This window comes from Dysidea avara, chromosome 11, assembly GCF_963678975.1.
Source record: "Dysidea avara chromosome 11, odDysAvar1.4, whole genome shotgun sequence".
NCBI lineage: Eukaryota > Metazoa > Porifera > Demospongiae > Dictyoceratida > Dysideidae > Dysidea > Dysidea avara.
Window position 1 is genome coordinate 26,593,375 of NC_089282.1, and position 17,768 is coordinate 26,611,142.

The following is a 17,768-nucleotide window of genomic DNA, read 5'->3' on the forward strand; positions in this document are numbered from 1 at the left end:
CCAAGATGGACCGTACATCCAAAGAGAATCATAAAGCACTTCACTGTCTGTTCCTCTTGTTAACAAGTCAGCAGGATTATCTCCAGTAGGACAGTAATTCCACAGTGTTGGTGGGAAAGTCTGAGTGATTTCCTGGATGCGATGTGAGACAAATTGTAACTTCAACTGTTTCTTGCTGGAAATCCAATGCAACACAATTAGACTGTCTGACCATATATGGATTGGGATATCATGATAATGGCCACCTAAAGAGGTAATAACAAACTTGTGGCTACAAGAGCTGCCATAAGCTCCAGTCTTGGGAGAGTAAGTTTGCTAAGTGGTGCAACTCTTGTCTTTGCAATAAGAAATGTTGTGTGGCTACCATATTGAATGTATACCACAGCTCCATATGCCTTGAGACTGGCATCTGCAAAGGTGTGGAGCTCTTGAACTTTGTCAGAGTCATTGTCCAAGGGAAAGTACTGTCGTGGAATTGTTACTTGAATTGCCTTCTGTAAGCTGTCTACTATGCTACTCCATTTGTCTTTCATTGTGGCTTCCAGTGGTTCATCCCAATCAATGTTCTTCTCCCAGAGTTCTTGCATTAACAGCTTGGCACGTATAGTAACTGGAGAGAGAATGCCCAGTGGATCAAAGATCCTGGATGAGCACTGTAAAACTTTCCTCTTGGTAACACCTGAATCAAGAGTAGAATCAATTGGCTTTGGTGAAAAGCTTATTCTGTCTGTTGATAAATCCCAGCTTAAACCTAGCATGTTTACTATCTTGTTAGAGTCAGCAATTTTCTCTTCTTGTACAACAGCTTGTAGTTGGGGGCTGTTAGAAGCCCAACTCCTCAAATTAAAATTTGCTTCTGACATGATAGCTCTTGCTTTCCTGAAGTATTGCATGACATTCTCTTCAGTAGCACCACCTGAGATAATGTTGTCAACATAGAGATTCTTTCCTATGTTTTCAGCTATTTCAGAGTCTTGATTTTTGAGATGGAGTCGAAGAGTGGCATTCAACATGAATGGTGAACTGGTTGCTCCAAATGGCACCACTTTGAAACGATAAGTGTCAAATTCTGATTCTGGGTCCTCTGGATTTGACAGCCACAGGAAACGGGTAAAATCTCGGTCATCATGATGGAGTTGTACGTGTAAAAAAGCTTTTTCAATATCTGTAGACACTCCATACTTGTGGATGCGAAAACGTAAAATAATCGAGCAGAGATCATTGATCAAAGGGCGTCCAACTTCCAGGCAGTCATTATGACTTGGATAATTACTCGACATTCCGCAACTGCAGTCATAGACTATGCGAATCGGGGTTGTACTAGACTCTTTCTTTACATGGTGGTGAGGTAGGTAATGTGCTTGACCATTACCCAGAAAAGGTGTCTGATCAATTGCTACTCTTTCTATGAACCCTCTTTTCTCTTGTTCTTTGATGATTTGATCATAGGTTCTCATGAGGTCTGGTGTGCCTGCTAGACGTCGGACTAGAGATCTGGTTCTTCGCTTGGACACCTGATAATTTGATGGCAGTGGTGCATGGTCTTCCTTCCAAGGGAATTTGACCACGTAAGACCCATTGTCTTGTCGTGTGATTGAACTATGCAAGTAAGTGTCCATGAAATGGTCAGAGTCTTTCTCAGCAGGAAAAGTTCCACTGGATTCAATCATCCAAAATTTCTCAAGTGTTTGGTCTTCATTTACGTGATTACCCTGAATAGCAATGTGCATGCTTGTGATTTCATTGCAATGATCTGAGACAGCCAATGGACCAGAAAGAAGGTAGCCCAGCTTGGATTGTACCGCTGTAGGTCCATCTCCTCTCACAACATGATCTTCCACAATTTTCCAATAATAATCAACCCCAATCAATAATGATATGTCAAATCTGCTGTGGCTTACCATTGAATGTGCTAATGTTAAATTTCTCAAGTAAGGAAGTTCTTGTAACTTTGAACTTGAAATGCACTGAAGTGGGGCAGCAATCTTAGGAACTATCAACACTGACAGTGGAATCATTTCACCTGTGTTACTGACAATTCTAACGGAGGCCACATCTAAATACTGGGGTGACATGGCATCAGTTCCAAAGGAAGCCAGAGAGACTTGCTCTTGTCGAAGAGGTGTTAACTGTAATGTGTCTGCTAACTGTAATGTGTCTGCTAACTGTAATGTGTCTGCTAACCCTTTAGATATAAAGGAGCGTTGGGCACCTTCATCAAATAGAATGTTCGCAGTAGCACTGCCTACATCAGAGATAACATTAGTCACTGCAGTTTTAAGTAAGCAAACAGAGTTATCAGGGTTGCATAACACGAATGTTTGAGAATCAGTTAAAGCTATTGTGGCTGCTACAGGAATGGTTTCCTTTGGCGTTTGATTAGATTTTGCTTCAGTAGACTTGCTTGAACTATCCTCCATAGACTGTTGTGGCTTTGTACTGACAGCATTACAGATGCTAGTGTGGTGTTTATTGTTGCATTTCTTACAGCGAGCATGAGAAGTGCATTGGCTAACTCTGTGTTTGCCCAAGCAGTTGAAACAGAGTCCTTCCCTTTTTATGTGTTCTAACCGTTTCTCAGTGTTGACAACTGCATTACAACTATTTGTAGTGTGTATGCCCTTACAATAGACACATGTAATCTTCTTAATTGGCCTACTGGTACCTTTATCTGATCTGTAATTCCTGTGGTGGTCAGCACTTCCAGAACCAGTATGTAGGGAAGCTGTAATCATTGGTGGTGTATCAAGTGGGCAGGTAGTGGCTGCTCCTTGCTCAAGTATTTGAATCTCTCTTAGCAGTGCCTCTTGGAGCTGATCAATGCTCCAATTCGAATTGTTTTGCTCCCTTGCTAAATTATGTCTGACCTCTGCTGGTAGTTTGCCCCAAATAATTGGTATCAATAAAGCACCATATGATTCCTGAATTATGCCCAAGGAGAGCAACCCTCTAATGTGACCCTCAATAGTGTCATAAAATGCTCTAAGATCAACCATTGCATTCTTTGGATTGGGAAGATTCAGCAGTGCCTGCATGTGTGCATTCTTAACCTTGTCTGTTTGTCCAAATCTCTCTTTCAATATGTTAATAGAATGAGAATAATTCGCATCAGTGAGCGGAAAACCTGCCACAGCTCTTGCAGCTTCTCCCTGTAGCTGAGCTCTCAAATAATTAAATTTCTGCACTCCTGATAAGGTAGGGTTCAAGTCCACTGCTGCACTGAAGGAGTCCCAGAAAGTTTGCCAAGATAGAGGTTCACCACTAAAGGTTGGTAAGCTCAACTTTGGAAGGCGACTGACACTGCTCTGACTCATCGTACTTCCATGACTGCTACTGTTACTTATCTGATTCTGAATCACCTGACCATCCTCAGACGGGTTTATCACATTGTGTGATTGTTGCGCTGGCAAGAAAGGTTGTGCCGACAGGCTAAGACTTGGGCCTTGACTTGAGTCTTCATGTCTCATTGGGGTGTGTGGCTCTGTAGGTACGGTCGAATATGTTTTCCGAGTAAGAATTCACTTCATTTAGTCCAATCTTTCAATAATAGTGTCTTGGATCTCGTCAGCTTCATATACATCCTTTTCAAGTTCCTCTGGCTCTACTATGAGCACTGAAATTTTCTCGTCCAGCTCTCGAAGTATATCTCTCTTCCGAGTAAGTTTCTCAAGGGATGTGCTCAAGGTAGCACGTTGTGAGTCGTTCAGTGGTTCGCTGGACTCTGTTATTTCGTCTACACTGTGGTAGAGCTTCATTAAGTGAGAGCGGTATGCTCTGCGAGACGCCTGTAAGTGCTTCAGTTCCGGGCCTCCATTGTTTCCGGAGTCGACAGTAACTGTGGTAAAGAGAATACAACAACTACAAGTTTCTCAGAGTAAATTTGCTTGCCTTCTGGGGTACCGTTCTCACTCCAAATGCCATGGTACCACAGCTTTTTCATAACGGGTTACAAAGGTAGGCGTAGCTAGCCGTAAGGCGAAGCGAATCCTGGTCACAGCACCAATTAATGTGTGATAGTAACGAAGCGGTAAGCCAAAGAGCTCTCGTAATACTAGACTCAAAGCAGAGAGCGTTTCTCTTTAGCTACAACTTATAAGTTACATAACAACCAACAGTACAACATGGTTACAACCAATCATATTACTGCACGCGACCTGCACGTGACTGTTCATAATTACGTAATAGTACAGTATTAACTGGTCGTCGGTCAATTCTCGTCAATCACTCCTGGGTAGGGGAGTGTTAATTGACCTGAACCACGAACTAAAGAGGTGACAACAACTGAGCAGGCGCTTATAATTTCCAATCAATAAGCACCGTGTGGAGAAATAGGGTCTGGCTACGTGAGACTTTCTTGTGTACAGGTTGTGTCGATCTTCATGTACATCAGGAGGTATATGGAATTGGGACTGAACCGTAAAATGTTATCCACTCAAATACAGCCAAGCTGTAAATAGGCGCAGCCTTCAAAAACCTGGGTCAAGAGTTGGGGCGAAGAAGATTACTAATGCGGCCTTTAAAACCCTATCATTACCACCACTTCTTGGCTGCTACCTTTGATTTCACAACTTTTCACCTAGAGAAAAGGCTGCACCTTTTTTATAGTTTAGCTGTTTTGTTTTTTTTGTTTTTTTTTTGTTCTTTTTTTGTTTCACTTCTTTTGGAGGATTGGCTTTTACTACCATACAGACAAATTGATGATTGTTATTACAATCTAGCAGTTATTATTAAGGGTTAGGTGTTGTGGAGGTCCATGATTTGAACCCTGGACAACTTTGTTTTTGCTCCTCGCTGACTGTATATTAAGAGTACCTCAGCTCCATGATCCTACAATTGTTGGTTACTGCTCTGTAACTCGGCAGCTGTTACTCCAATTTCTTTCAAACATACAGTACAGTGTAGTAGGGATCATGAAGGTTTTTCTGGTCTAATAATCATCCCAAAACCTTCCCTCCATGTCATCTTGAATTATTGGTTAGTATAATCAAACCCATAAATGCCTGCAGAGTGATCCCAAACTCTTCCAACAAATTTTGTGGATCTTTAAAATATATATTGAACTGAATTTTCTGTTGACTGTCTGACTGATGCCCCCAACCAAGTATATATCCTTTGTCCTTAATTGTGTCCCATCTCCACTATTGTGTAGTTGTTGATTTGTGATAACACGTAATGGCTTCAGCTGAGCTTGAGAGATGTCTGTAATTTCTGTAGTAACTAAACTGATTACAGAGACACTTCTCATGTTGTTCTTTACTTGTAATACTGTATAACGGCAGAACATGTCTGAAAATGATGCAGAATGACCACTCCACTTCTCAGTACCGTATGATACAAAATTTTGGCAGGAGAAAATTTTTTGCAAATTTGGCAAAATGATTTCAATTCACCAAAATATTCTAAATAGACAGAACGCAGTATGACACAAACATTCGCCAAAATATTATCTGCCAAATTCACCATGAATTAAGTTTGTCCCATAAACTTTTGTTACAAGGAATGTTTCACCGTTTTGTGTATTTGATATTGTCCTTAACATACAACACTTTTAGTTACTGTTATTGTACACATTTCTTGTAGTGGAACTATCAAATAGTTGTCATATGAGATCATGTTTATATTGTGGTCCATTAGTGGAAATTGTGGTTACCTTAGTGTACACAAGAAATGTTTGATTTACCTACTAACTGATTAGGTGATTGCATCATACCATCAATATGTAAACAATTGAGCAAACATCTTTTCAGGCGTTCAGTGTTTTGTATGGCCCCCCATTTTACGAACTCTATCCACCCAGTACGGCTCACCCCTACTGGAGGCCCCGCCATATGGCGTACACCACACTGGGCAAAGGCTTCCTTCCTTCCTCGGTCACTGGGAAGTCAATCTATAAGTTGTCAAACGAGCAAACCCGTGATCTTATTAGTTAGGCAACAAAACCATTTTATTACACACATTGTTATTATTGAAAGAACTGAATCTGATAAAAGAATTTCTACCAATTTTAAGCACCATATTTGGTTGTGCAATTACGTGTAGCAGTACATCAGGGCTATAACACAAGTGGTGATGTTGTCTGGTCACTAACATCATTTGGTGGACTATGAATATTGTTAGCTTGACATGCTCTGAATTAAAGAGTTGTGATCATTAAAAATGGTTGACATTAGTAGCCATTTCTTGCACACCGTGTTTTATTTCTGCATGTCAAGTCCGAGATCTGCTCCCAGTTGCACCTCAAGCCCGTCTCTGTCACAAACACTCTTAACAGCTAGTTTTAATTACTTAGCAATCAAATTCAAACAATATGGACTTCAAAAACATAGCCTAATAGTATTACTAAGTTCAGCATAAGAAGTGTCAAAGCTACAACGTGGTGGATCACATGTCACTGCTCTTCTTCAGATCACGTGCCTTACAGCACTCTTTCACAGTCCAGTTGATATATATCACTTGTTTGTGTAATTATTAACTCCCAAAATTATCCATAAGCTGGTTATGGGACTGAAGTTTTACTGTAGGAAGAAGGGAAAATAATATTTTTAATATCAACTATTAAATTGTTATAATAGAATATCATCATACACCAAAAGGACAACTTCCTTGTAACATAGCTGAATCCTCTGCTGAACTCTGTACACAACACAGGGTCTTCGGGTTACTAAATTCCATAGAACCCTGTGCCTTAAAGTCTAAGACCTTCTTCATGTTTATTATACACACTAACACTGACAACACATCACCACCTGGAAATTAATCTTAAGAGATGTAGTAACTGTTTCTTTCTACTAATTAATGCTACATTTAGCAGCTGTCAAGAGTGTTAAGGTACAACAACTACATAAAGGGTCTAAATAAGTTATGACTACAGACCACAGGGGTCTACATAATATAGTAACCCAATCGTCCTGTATTGTGTCACCTCAGTGAATATGTAGCTGACTGCTGTAATACTACTCGTCAATGTATGACATGTTCACAAAAGATTTTCTTGTTGTAGTGACTGGTCAACCGAGCACTTAATTTAATTTTGTCTTGTAATTATTGTTGCTATTGTTTTTGTTTTTTTACATGTACACACACCTTGCCGTGCCCACAAGATCTCATTTGCTTGATCTTACTGTGGTCACATGAGACCGAGAACTAATAATGTATTGTATGTATCATCTTATTACTAATGATGGTTCTCTCTCTGGTGACTATACTATTACAGTATTATCTCAATCATACAATTACAAGTACAGTGAAACCTGTCTATTCCGGTCATCATAGTTCATTGAGGAGGTGGCTGCATTATACAGGTCACTTTGTACACAGTTGGCACATGTTGGGATTTTTATAATGGCCAGTTTAGACAGGTGACCTCTTTATGCAGTGACCTGATTAGACAGGTTTCACTGTGATTTTTTCATTACAACTCGATGGTTGTAAATCTGATATCCGTTTTATTAGCATACCTTAATCATATGATCGTCACATATTGTTGCTTTTTACACTTCATCTTCATGGTGTTTAGCTCGATTTCTTCCAAACCACAAAAGGTTTGAGGTTTGATAGTTAACCTACTACCTACATAGCAATTTTCATTAACAGTTTTACCCTGTACACCTGACAAAATATTAGTGTTGATTGGTTGGTAATAACTCCACAACTGTTTATCTTGTAACTTGTTACCAAGATTGACCTTTAAGTGTGCGAAAGGAAAGAGAGAGAAAAATGAAAGAAATTAAAATGATCTGTGAAGGTTTTTGTAACTCTTGAATGCCTGTGGCAATTATACTCAAACTTGGTACATGGACTATTGAAGGTGAAGAGCATTTCCACAGCAAAAATTGTCTCATTTCATAAAGGCAGCACGGACGAAAATTGTGTCATCAACAACCACTGGTGTGGCATGCTGGCTTCCACATGACACACTACCGTGTGTCTTACAACACACACACACACACACCACTCTCTTCCAAATAAAGCCCTGTTACATTGTCACACCTACCCAGTGAAATATTGTGTGCTATGAGTTAATGCTGGCAAATTGTCCTAGGACAGGATTAGTACCATAAAGGAGTACATGTATGTCTCACAGGTGAAGTGTGGGCAGATCCCCATCAATACAGCTGGGTAGACTACTTCACCAGTTAACACCAGGTCCCCGTTAATACAGCTGGGTAGACTACTTCACCAGTTAACACCAGGTCCCTGTTAATACAGCTGGGTAGACTACGTACTTCACCAGTTAACACCAGGTCCCCGTTAATACAGCTGGGTAGACTACGTACTTCACCAGTTAACACCAGGTTCCCATTAATACAGCTGGGTAGACTACTTCACCAGTTAACACCAGGTCACCATTAATACAGCTGGGTAGACTACTTCACCAGTTAACATCAGGTCACTATTAATACAACTGGGCAGGTCCCTATACAGCTGGGTAGACTACTTCCCCAGTTCATATTAATACAGCTGCATAGACTGCTAATCCCTTAGAGTAGTTCATCCACCTGAGTTAAGTGTTGTTTAGGGGCCCAGGAATAGATGGACACAGTTTAGTGGATAATATGAAACTGATAGGTTAACAGCATGAGGAGTTATGATTAGTCAAACATGGGATTTTGGAAGACTATGAGACCGCTTTTTGTAGATCCGATCACATTTTTTGCTTTGCTTAGCTCACTACTGTAATAGAACATACACTTGTACAAAATACTCTAATAGAACAGTCAGATTTTACTGTTGACAATCAAGGATGTACCAAACTACTTATAACATGTATTAGTCTATTGTACACCTAATGTACATGTAAAGTCACTGTGTGATTGCTCTTCTATAGACCTGCTATTTCTGGAAGTCATTGAGGCAATATTTAAGGTGAGACACAGTTATCCTCATACAGCTAACACTCACCATACACACACAGAGACTGCTATAATAATTGTAACACTACTCCAAGACCCCCTGATACAATGTGTTTACATGGAGGACACCATAGAATGCATCAAGAATGAGATACCAGTGAAGGTCATGGATAATGTACAGGACATTGTTGAGGCTGTACTGACACGCAACACCAATGCGAGATAACACTACAAAGATGAGTATCCCAGAGTTGATGTCAGTGGGATCAGCAGCAAGTCTCTACACCAACAGGACCAAGACCTAATCGAACACGTCACTGAGTGTAAAGGGTCAATAGCTAAACTAGTCACTGGTATCTATGACACAGGAGCAAATCACAAGGTAGTGTCACCACATCCTAGACTGGCCTCATCTCATCCCCTCACAGGTTGGAGTTGTGTAAGAGCCTCCAGTGACCTCCACTAAACAACCAGTATACACAGAGACTATACTACAGGATGACATGTTACACACACCATCACTAATTTCACAACTCTTCATTCCCGTGGGTGCCCCTACACATATATAGATATAGTATACCACAATCGGTTCCATAGATAGTAGAGGGTGTATTAGTGTCCTCTACTATCTGAGGAACCATTTCTCATGATCCTAGTAGTCCAAAGGTGAGGCTATGGTTTGGGTTCAGCCATATTCATTCAGGGTTCCTGCATGGTACAGTGGTTAGGGCTCTAGTGTATTATGAAAAGTCACAACAGGCATTGTGAAATTAGTGCTACCCCCATATATGGTCTTGTCAATTGTTTATTTCATTTTATTGAATGTAGTATTTAAGTTGATTACATCATCATGTTGGGGCTTCCCCATTAACTAATATAGGAACTATTCTATTTTGTTCTGTGAAGTCCTACATTCACCTCGTATAGGAATGCCCTCTGAAATGTGGACAAGTTTGATAATCGTGACTACAGTCACATACCCTCTACAGTAGTGTGAAGATGAGGTGTTAGTGTTTCATCCTGTTGGGCATGCCCATGTGGTACACACATCTTAGATCATGAGGTTGTAATATGAAATTGTTGTAGGACATACCTCTCGTTTATCGGTGAATATGTGGCTTCTATACAATTGAGATCAACTTCCAAAATAGTAAAACACTCTAATAGAACGTTCACCTAATGGTCGGTCTTCATCACTTCAATAAGTAGTTACATTGAATGGAATTTTTCTCCTGCACGCATCTCCATTAGGTGGTGATTAAATCTCGGATAAGCTACGTGATGTCTATGAAGGAGCCTTGTGGCGGTAAATAACACAACACATGCCCTCAGGCAAAGTATGGCGAATAGCCAAGTTTGGAGTGAACTTGAAGTACAGCAACTCCTCGAATCGTGTTAAACAAATTAAGCGCAAGTAGCGCTTACTCTAAAAGGCGGGATAGTTTCCAGCTGCTTATTCGTTGCTAGGAAATGAAAGTTGAGAGCAAGTTGAAGTTGTTAGAGTAGCTCGTTGTAGTGTGGCTATAGTCAGTAACAAGGCTTAATATTTGAACTAAAACTAAGTTAGTAAAGCTTTTACAAACCTTTTGGAACTATCATTTAATAGTATGGGCTGCTTTTCTGGCTCTAAATTTGGCAGCTGTAGACATAGGCTCTGGTGGGACAGCTATAGTGCTAAAAATAGAATACAAAGCTTTTGCTGCTTTTGCTGCTTTTGCTAAATAAAAGGCCATAAACTGAGTCTATTTTTGTATGAATTTTGTGAACTTTTATCCAAAGAGCCTGTTACTGACTAGCTAGCTAGAAGTTGACTTATAGACTAGGTCTATTAGCTTGTCCCCGGCATAGCTGGTGGTGTGTTACTAGTTGAATACACAACAACTAGTTTGTTATCTAGTTAGTTAGTGTAGCTTAATAGTTAGTTAGTTTAGTGACCTGTTAACTAGTTAGTGTATTAGGTAGGATATTATGTTGTTGGTTGGTCTTGTTGTTAACCTGCAGCTGGAGCAGCCATAAAGTGAGTGATAAATTGTGTTGTGTAAACTCAGAGGTGGAGAGCATTAGAGCAAAACTGTTTTAGGGGGTTTAGAATAATTTGTTAGTATATTCTCGCATACTATAAATATACGGACTTCCTGCATAGTGAAACTTTAAAACTAACAAAATGCTAAATTGTAGGATTTTCTTGTAAATTCGTAATATCCGGAGTTACTACATGAAAGTGATGCTAGTAAGTATTAAAATGGCTGACCTCCTAACTGTAGCTAACTGACCAGTTTAGCTATGGCCGGAGTTGGTGTAGTGTTGCTAAACTGCAGCAGCCGGCTCCATTCTGCTCTACTCCATCTCTGAGCAACTGTCATGAGGGAAGCTAGTCTGGTTGAGGTGGTTAACATATTCTAACAAGTCCACACATTCCCATTTCTGCCCACATCCTTTAATGGAAGTGACACAAAATTTTCATTATGGCTATTTCCACCTCATGGATTTGTAAATCTGCAAAATTTTCATTATTGTATTAGTGAGTTTGTTGAAGTGTCTTGCTCAAGGTTTTCAGCCATAATGAATAATAACCGCCCGCCATCATCATTTTAGGAAATGTTTGAAATGACAATCAACTTGGTTTGGTGTTAAATAAAACAATTCTTATCAACTTTTACAATAAAATAACAACACGTGTGTGGCGGGATAATAGTTGTAAAATAGTACAACAACATAAACTAAACTGAACTACTAAAAGTGTTATCAGAACTGAACTGTTAGCTTCTCTTGTATTCCTTGACTTCTTCTCTTTGTGTTGATTTCTTGTTCTATTGATCTAATCATGTCCTTAATTGCTGGAGGGTAACTGGGAACAAGTAGCACTTGTATTGTATTATTGCCCCTCAGGGCTTGTACTATCCTTGTTATGGCTTCCCCACTAATGGGGTTGTCACTCATCCTCAGCTTCACTAGTGACTTGTTGGTAGCTAATGATGTAGCAATGTCCTCAGCCACATCATCAGTAATGGCGTTGTGGCTAATGCTGAGCTCCTTCAACTTGTTAGTATCCTTCACTGCAGTGAATAGTGTTCTTGCTGCAATGGAGGATAATGAGGTATAGGACATGTACAGTATTGTTAGCATAGAGGAGGGATGGGTCAACATGGTGTAGAGCTCTTCACTCTCCCCAATTGTGTGGTTATAACTAATCCACAACACTTCTACTTTGCAGCTGAGGACAATGTCACTGATGAAGGAGGAGGATGAGCTGGTGAGGCCATTATCGATCAACCACAAGTTGTTGATGATGACGTCACAGTTCTTGAGGTACTTGTGGATGGTGTGAAGGCCGCGATCTTGGATATAGCAGAGCATCAAGTTGAGCTTCACCCACTGCTTGTGGGAAGAGGAGGTGAGGAAGAGTGACACACACTCGAGATCAGTAGCTGATAGCCTAGAGCTGCTAAGATTGATTTCTTTGTTATTGAAGATTTCTGCCTCTTCGATGGATTTACACATCCTGTCATCTCCAGCCTCCTTGAAGCATCGATACAGGCGAAGACATTTTAATTGATCGTCAAGGAATTCACTGGAAATGGCGATCTTATTGTTTCCACCAGACAGGAATTGTTTAAAAGAAGATCGTTGTCCCTTCGTGAGTGTGACGTAAATGAAGAACATGTTCGCGTGAAGATCGCTCCAGAATTGTTCGCGAAGGAGACGAAACTCTTCTTCTTGTCGAAGGTCAGTTATAATATAGTTAGCCGCTAGGTATTCCTGAATAGTGAGGTGGAGGAAGTTAAATGTCGTTGTTTTCCCTGTAAGGCTAAAATGTTGTACAGCTTGTAATAGCCCAAAGCCATTAGTCCCCCCAGGGGTAGCTACCATGTCTGGACAAGCTGCTCGAATGTGTTCAGATGTAAATACCAGTTTGTTATTGTTAAGGGCCTCAAGTGAGAGCTTGGCTAGTTGATTAACTATCTTCTTGTAGGGCTCCGGCAGGGTTGTGAGATCAGTGATGGTGTCGGGTAGAGGGCGACCAGACTTGACAAGATGTCGACGGATGGTTTGAAAGATAAAGTGATGATGTAATTCTGTGGAATTTTTAGGAAGGGGAATTCCCAGTTGGTAGAGGAATAAGAGGATGGTCATATTCAATGGAGCAAAACAAATATTACTGATAGTTGGGTGATGGTGAAGATACTGGGTGAGCTCTTTGATTTGGTGGGGGTCTCCCTTAACTGACTGTTCAATGTAGTGTTGTCGTTCCTGTTCAGTGAAGCCCAAGATGTCTACCCTGACAACCGCTAGTTTCCTAAGACTCACCGAGGCATGTGGACGAGATGACACTACTATACCACAAAGAGGTAGAGTTGTTCGATTAAGAATATCTGTGATTAAATGGTTCTTTTTAAGGTTTTCTGGTAATTCGTCATAGCCGTCAAGAAGGAGAGTGATATCTTTACCATCATTTGCAAGAAGGTAATCACTGCAAGCTGTTGAAATTTTGTCAGCTCTTTTATCTGTGTACCCTTTGCAGAATATTTTAAGAAGATCACTGATTGATGTAACCCGCCAAATGTTGGGATCACGCAGACAAACCAGTAACACTATTTTAAACATAGATAGTAATAGTTTCTTTCCCCATTGACATGCAATGTGTTTTAATAAAAAAGATTTGCCTATGCCAGGTGCACCTTCGATTAGTACAAATCTTTTCCCATCACTCTCCTCCAATGGGGTTAGGATTTCTGCAACTTGTTTAGTTACAGTGCTGGTATTGAGGACATGTTGTAATGTCTCGTGGCTGTCTAGCTTATGATGTTTGGGAGCTAACTGACCACTAGCTATTGAGTCAATGTCACCTGTTTGGGTTAGCTTGGCCATTTCCTTATCTTGTTCTTTAGTACGCTGCTCTTGATGCTGGATGAGAACTAGTGGTGTATAATCCTTCGGTTGATCTGGTGGCCATGTGTCTTCATCAACACTGTCTTGTGCATGTGAATTAATCATGGCCACCCTCTGGGATAGGATGGAGACTTCTACAGGATAAACAGTAGCTAATGTGGAGTACACTACAGTACACTTCACCTTTGACTGGATCAGTGATAGTCGACTTGTCCATGTTGAGTTTGGGCTCCACTTGACCTAACCAAACAAAACATGTCATAACTAGCTACTAGCAATAGTTACTAACTAGGTATAATGTTGATCATAATAGGTGTATGAAAAGCACTGAGCATAATAGGGAGAACACTTGTCATGCTATAAATCCTTACTTGTCAAAATACAAATCCTAGATATACAGTTGAGCCTCGGTTATCTGAATACCTTTGTTCTCAAGAAATGATAAAAGTGTTGGATAACTGAAACCCGTACATTAATACAGAACTCTGTTGAAATACTCTAATAGAGCATACACCTGTACTCAAAATACTCTAATAGAGCAGTCATTTCTGGTTTCAGATAAACAAGGGTTGGATAAATGAGGGTGTAATGTATTTTAATAGAACAGTCAGAAACTCTAATAGAACATTCAGGGAGCTGACTGTTTATTAGAGTATGTTGATCTTTTCCTTTAAAATGCATTTTGACAAGCAGACATACTGAGGCATAGCAACTGGGGGTTGCAGGGGCTAGAGCTCCATCCACTCTTATTTTAAAAGGGCTTATTTTTTGATATACTCTAGTAGAGTGGTCAAATACTCTAATAGAGCAGTCAAATACTCTAATAGAGCAGTCATATAGTCTAATAAGGCAGTAAAATAATAATGCAGTAAAATACTCTAATAGAGCAGTCAAATACTCTATAGGACAGTCAAATACTCTAATAGAGCAGTCATATAGTCTAATAGAGCAGTCATATAGTCTAATAGGGCAGTAAAATAATAATGCAATAAAATACTCTAATAAAGCAGTCAAATACACTATAGGGCAGTCAAATGCTCTAATAGAGCAGTCAAATACTCTAATAGAGCAGTCATATAGTCTAATAAGGCAGTAAAATAATAATGCAGTAAAATACTCTAATAGAGCAGTTATATACTCTGTGAGGCAGTCAAATACTCTAATAGAGCAGTCAAATACTGTAATAGAGCAGTCATATACTCTAATAGAGCAGTCATATAGTATATTAATTTAATTTATTTATTAAGGCTTTACAGCACAAGTGTTGAAGGTCTATAGAACGCCTAGTCCTACAGCCTGTTTAAAGATGTTACATAAGTGTGTTTGAAAAGGTGGAGAAAGGAGAAAAAAATCCATGACTGGGCCTGAGCAGCCTCGAATCTGCAGCCATCCAATTAGCGCTCGAACACTTACAGGAGTCTGCCAGGCAGTCAGGATATTTTCTCCTTCTCATATCCATAGGAACTCTAGAGAGTGACTTATTATCTCAAAGTACCCCTTGTGGAACCAAATGGACATTAGTTTATTTATTTAGTCTAATAGAGCAGTCAAATACTCTAATAGAGCAGTCAAATACTCTAATAGAGCAGTCAAATACTCTAATAGAGCAGTCATGTATTAAAGCCAAAAATAATTGTTACAAAATTTAACCTCAAAAGGCAAAAAAAAATTCACCCCAGACCCCCTAGAAAGTGTGTGTTCCACATATAGTGAGATTTACACACTGTACAAGTTGTATCAACCAGATCACCACCCTTACCACCCCTCACTTTAAATTTTGTGCCTAGCATCTGCAAAGGATTTATAGTTTCTGCTTCAGCCAATTATTATTATTTACCCATAAAGTGCACATTTGTTAACAAAACAACTGACAAATAATTATTGAACATGATAACTGTTCAAAAGCATAATAGGTGAATCCCTTATTGTAACAACGCACAATACATGATAATTACCTCTAACTGGACCACCAGACACTGCAGGTGACTCAATGGCAGTAAACAATTTCTCCCATGAAGCAGTCATGTCCACCCTCAACCACTCTGAGAACATTCTGTTACAACACTGCTTGACATCACGTGGGTAGTTGACTTCTATTTCCCTCAGTTTAGCATCAGACAGACCCAGTTCTACTCCTATCTCCCTCCAGTCTACAGCATATTGTGGTGTCACATGTCGCTGGAGGTCTCTTTGTGTTGGAGTGGTGGACACTACATAGTAATGATTTTATTTCCCTACCTCCTCCTTCCCTCAAATTGTAATTATACTCATTAATATACAATTATGACTATATTATTATAATGAACACTAGCATAAAATTCACGCTTTTAAAATTAGCAGTTTAAATTTTCGCGCGACATTGACCGCACTTACCTTTATTAGTACATTTAAACTGTTCTAGTCCTTGACCAACAGTACTGGTAGCCATCAAAATATACACACAATAGTAGTTGAAGTAGTCCCGGGTGTATGTAGTTATACTTGAAGAGGCCGCGCGCTGTAATAGGTATTATAAAGGGCGTATTACACGAGACGGTTCTGCATGGCTCACCAGTTGCCTATTCACTTGTCAGTCAAACTCCTACGCTCTTTACCGTGTAATCGTCTACTCGATCGGAACCACTACAGGAATTTGATCCTTTTTCGCAGCCAGTTTAACATGGGACTTCCGGTAGTGATTTACATAGTGGGGGCGTGACTGGTCCACTAATTAATTATAATATATTCCTCTTAATGACGAAACAGATTAATTGGCTAATATTTAATATTGTTAGTGGGGGCTGATACTCGACACATACTGGTACTACTGGTATAACGAGTTAGCTACCATCATGTCCTCTAGTGGCTACTGCTCACGTGTTTACCACAAAACCCTCTTCAATAATGAACTACTGACAATTACATCAAATACAATGTGTACATTATCCAGTTGTTGTTTCCTCATTAGTTACATCACATGTGTCAGAGGGGTTTTCCCTAATGTGTTTCCAGGCTACCGGGCAATGGTGTGAATACCAGTTACAGGTGAATTAGTGATGGAGTGTGAGAAGTGTTCCATCAAGTGATGTCCTTGAACAATGCCATATTGTACTCGAGATGAGCACACAGCCTCCTTGTTGTTCAGCTGGACACACAACTTGTAACACCTGTTGAACTTGTCTACTGCTTGTTTGTAGTCACCCTAAATGATAGCAGTAGCCACTATTACATAACATCTACAAGTTCCTCTAGCTAACCAAACAATTGCTCATTTGTCCAATAGCACTACAAGCTTTAGCAAGTTGATCCTGTAGACCAGCCTTCTCACTCACTTCAACATACTGGTCAAGGTAGGAGATCAACTCACCCAAACTACAATGACACATCAACATCACATCATTCAATTGATGATCACCTCTCATAAGATCTTGTTAATGCCTTACAAGCCAACCCAACACCTTCATCATTCCCAAAGTGTTTACACCTCTCCAAATACAACCTGTGATACTAAAGGGACCACACTATTACCAAATATGGTCTACACTACACTCACTTGTATGGACTTGTGTTGCTAGCCAAATTTAGACTACTGAATGACGTCCACATCTAGCACACAGTTCGTCATAGTTACCCCCCTGTAGTAGACACACCACAATCACAGTCATGTGATCTGGTAACAAATAGTTTCTAGATAACATTTGTATATAGCTAACTAATCACACAGGTCTGTGATCTGTTGTGTTTGAGTCTAAGTGATTTTTTGATCAGTTACAACACAACAACATGTACAGATGGAGATAGTATTTGTATATGAATTACTCTTGTTGTCCTGTAACTTAATTTACATTATAAACTGTAGTACCGTAACAGTGTAGTGGTGTGTAGCTTTGGTGGTCAATTCTGAAGTACTGGAATACAATTCAGACTATAGTAGCTGATTACAATAACATTTCAGTGATAACAGATAGGGTAGGTGACAATTCCATCATATTGCCTAAACAATGTCAAGGTATTTCCCAGGTAATACTTTATAGCTGGAAATTTTTG

General features: G+C 39.8%; 1 protein-coding gene and 1 long non-coding RNA gene across 5 annotated transcripts in view; one reads left to right on the forward strand and one right to left on the reverse strand.

The window, feature by feature from the left end:
• Positions 1 to 13,537, forward strand: part of LOC136238901 (uncharacterized) — a 16,209-nt gene extending 2,672 nt beyond the window's left edge. Inside the window, exons 2-11 of one of the 3 annotated variants that reach the window (XR_010693246.1) lie at positions 8,828 to 8,865; positions 8,915 to 9,234; positions 9,281 to 10,869; positions 12,067 to 12,105; positions 12,154 to 12,246; positions 12,325 to 12,578; positions 12,826 to 13,041; positions 13,093 to 13,201; positions 13,251 to 13,316; positions 13,375 to 13,537. This is a non-coding gene — a long non-coding RNA (uncharacterized lncRNA). Of the gene's footprint in view, positions 1 to 8,065; positions 8,146 to 8,243; positions 8,866 to 8,914; positions 9,235 to 9,280; positions 10,870 to 12,066; positions 12,247 to 12,324; positions 12,579 to 12,825; positions 13,042 to 13,092; positions 13,202 to 13,250; positions 13,317 to 13,374 lie in introns of those variants that run through there. The other 2 variants (XR_010693247.1, XR_010693245.1) reach the window with 2 other exon arrangements.
• Positions 11,476 to 16,434, reverse strand: LOC136238893 (protein NLRC3-like). 2 transcript variants are annotated; one of them, XM_066029530.1, is made up of 5 exons: positions 16,294 to 16,434; positions 16,116 to 16,239; positions 15,698 to 15,952; positions 13,926 to 13,982; positions 11,476 to 13,876 (listed from the first exon to the last, which is right to left on the reverse strand). In XM_066029530.1, exons 2-5 carry the CDS (start codon positions 16,168 to 16,170, stop codon positions 11,598 to 11,600), a joined length of 2,646 nt encoding a protein of 881 aa, XP_065885602.1. In that variant the 5' UTR covers positions 16,171 to 16,239; positions 16,294 to 16,434; the 3' UTR covers positions 11,476 to 11,597. The 2 variants fall into 2 exon arrangements, with proteins under 2 accessions (XP_065885602.1, XP_065885603.1); XM_066029531.1 differs by lacking the exons at positions 16,116 to 16,239; positions 16,294 to 16,434 and adding an exon at positions 15,981 to 16,027 and having other exon boundaries at positions 15,698 to 15,930.
• Positions 16,435 to 17,768: the final 1,334 nt, after the last annotated feature.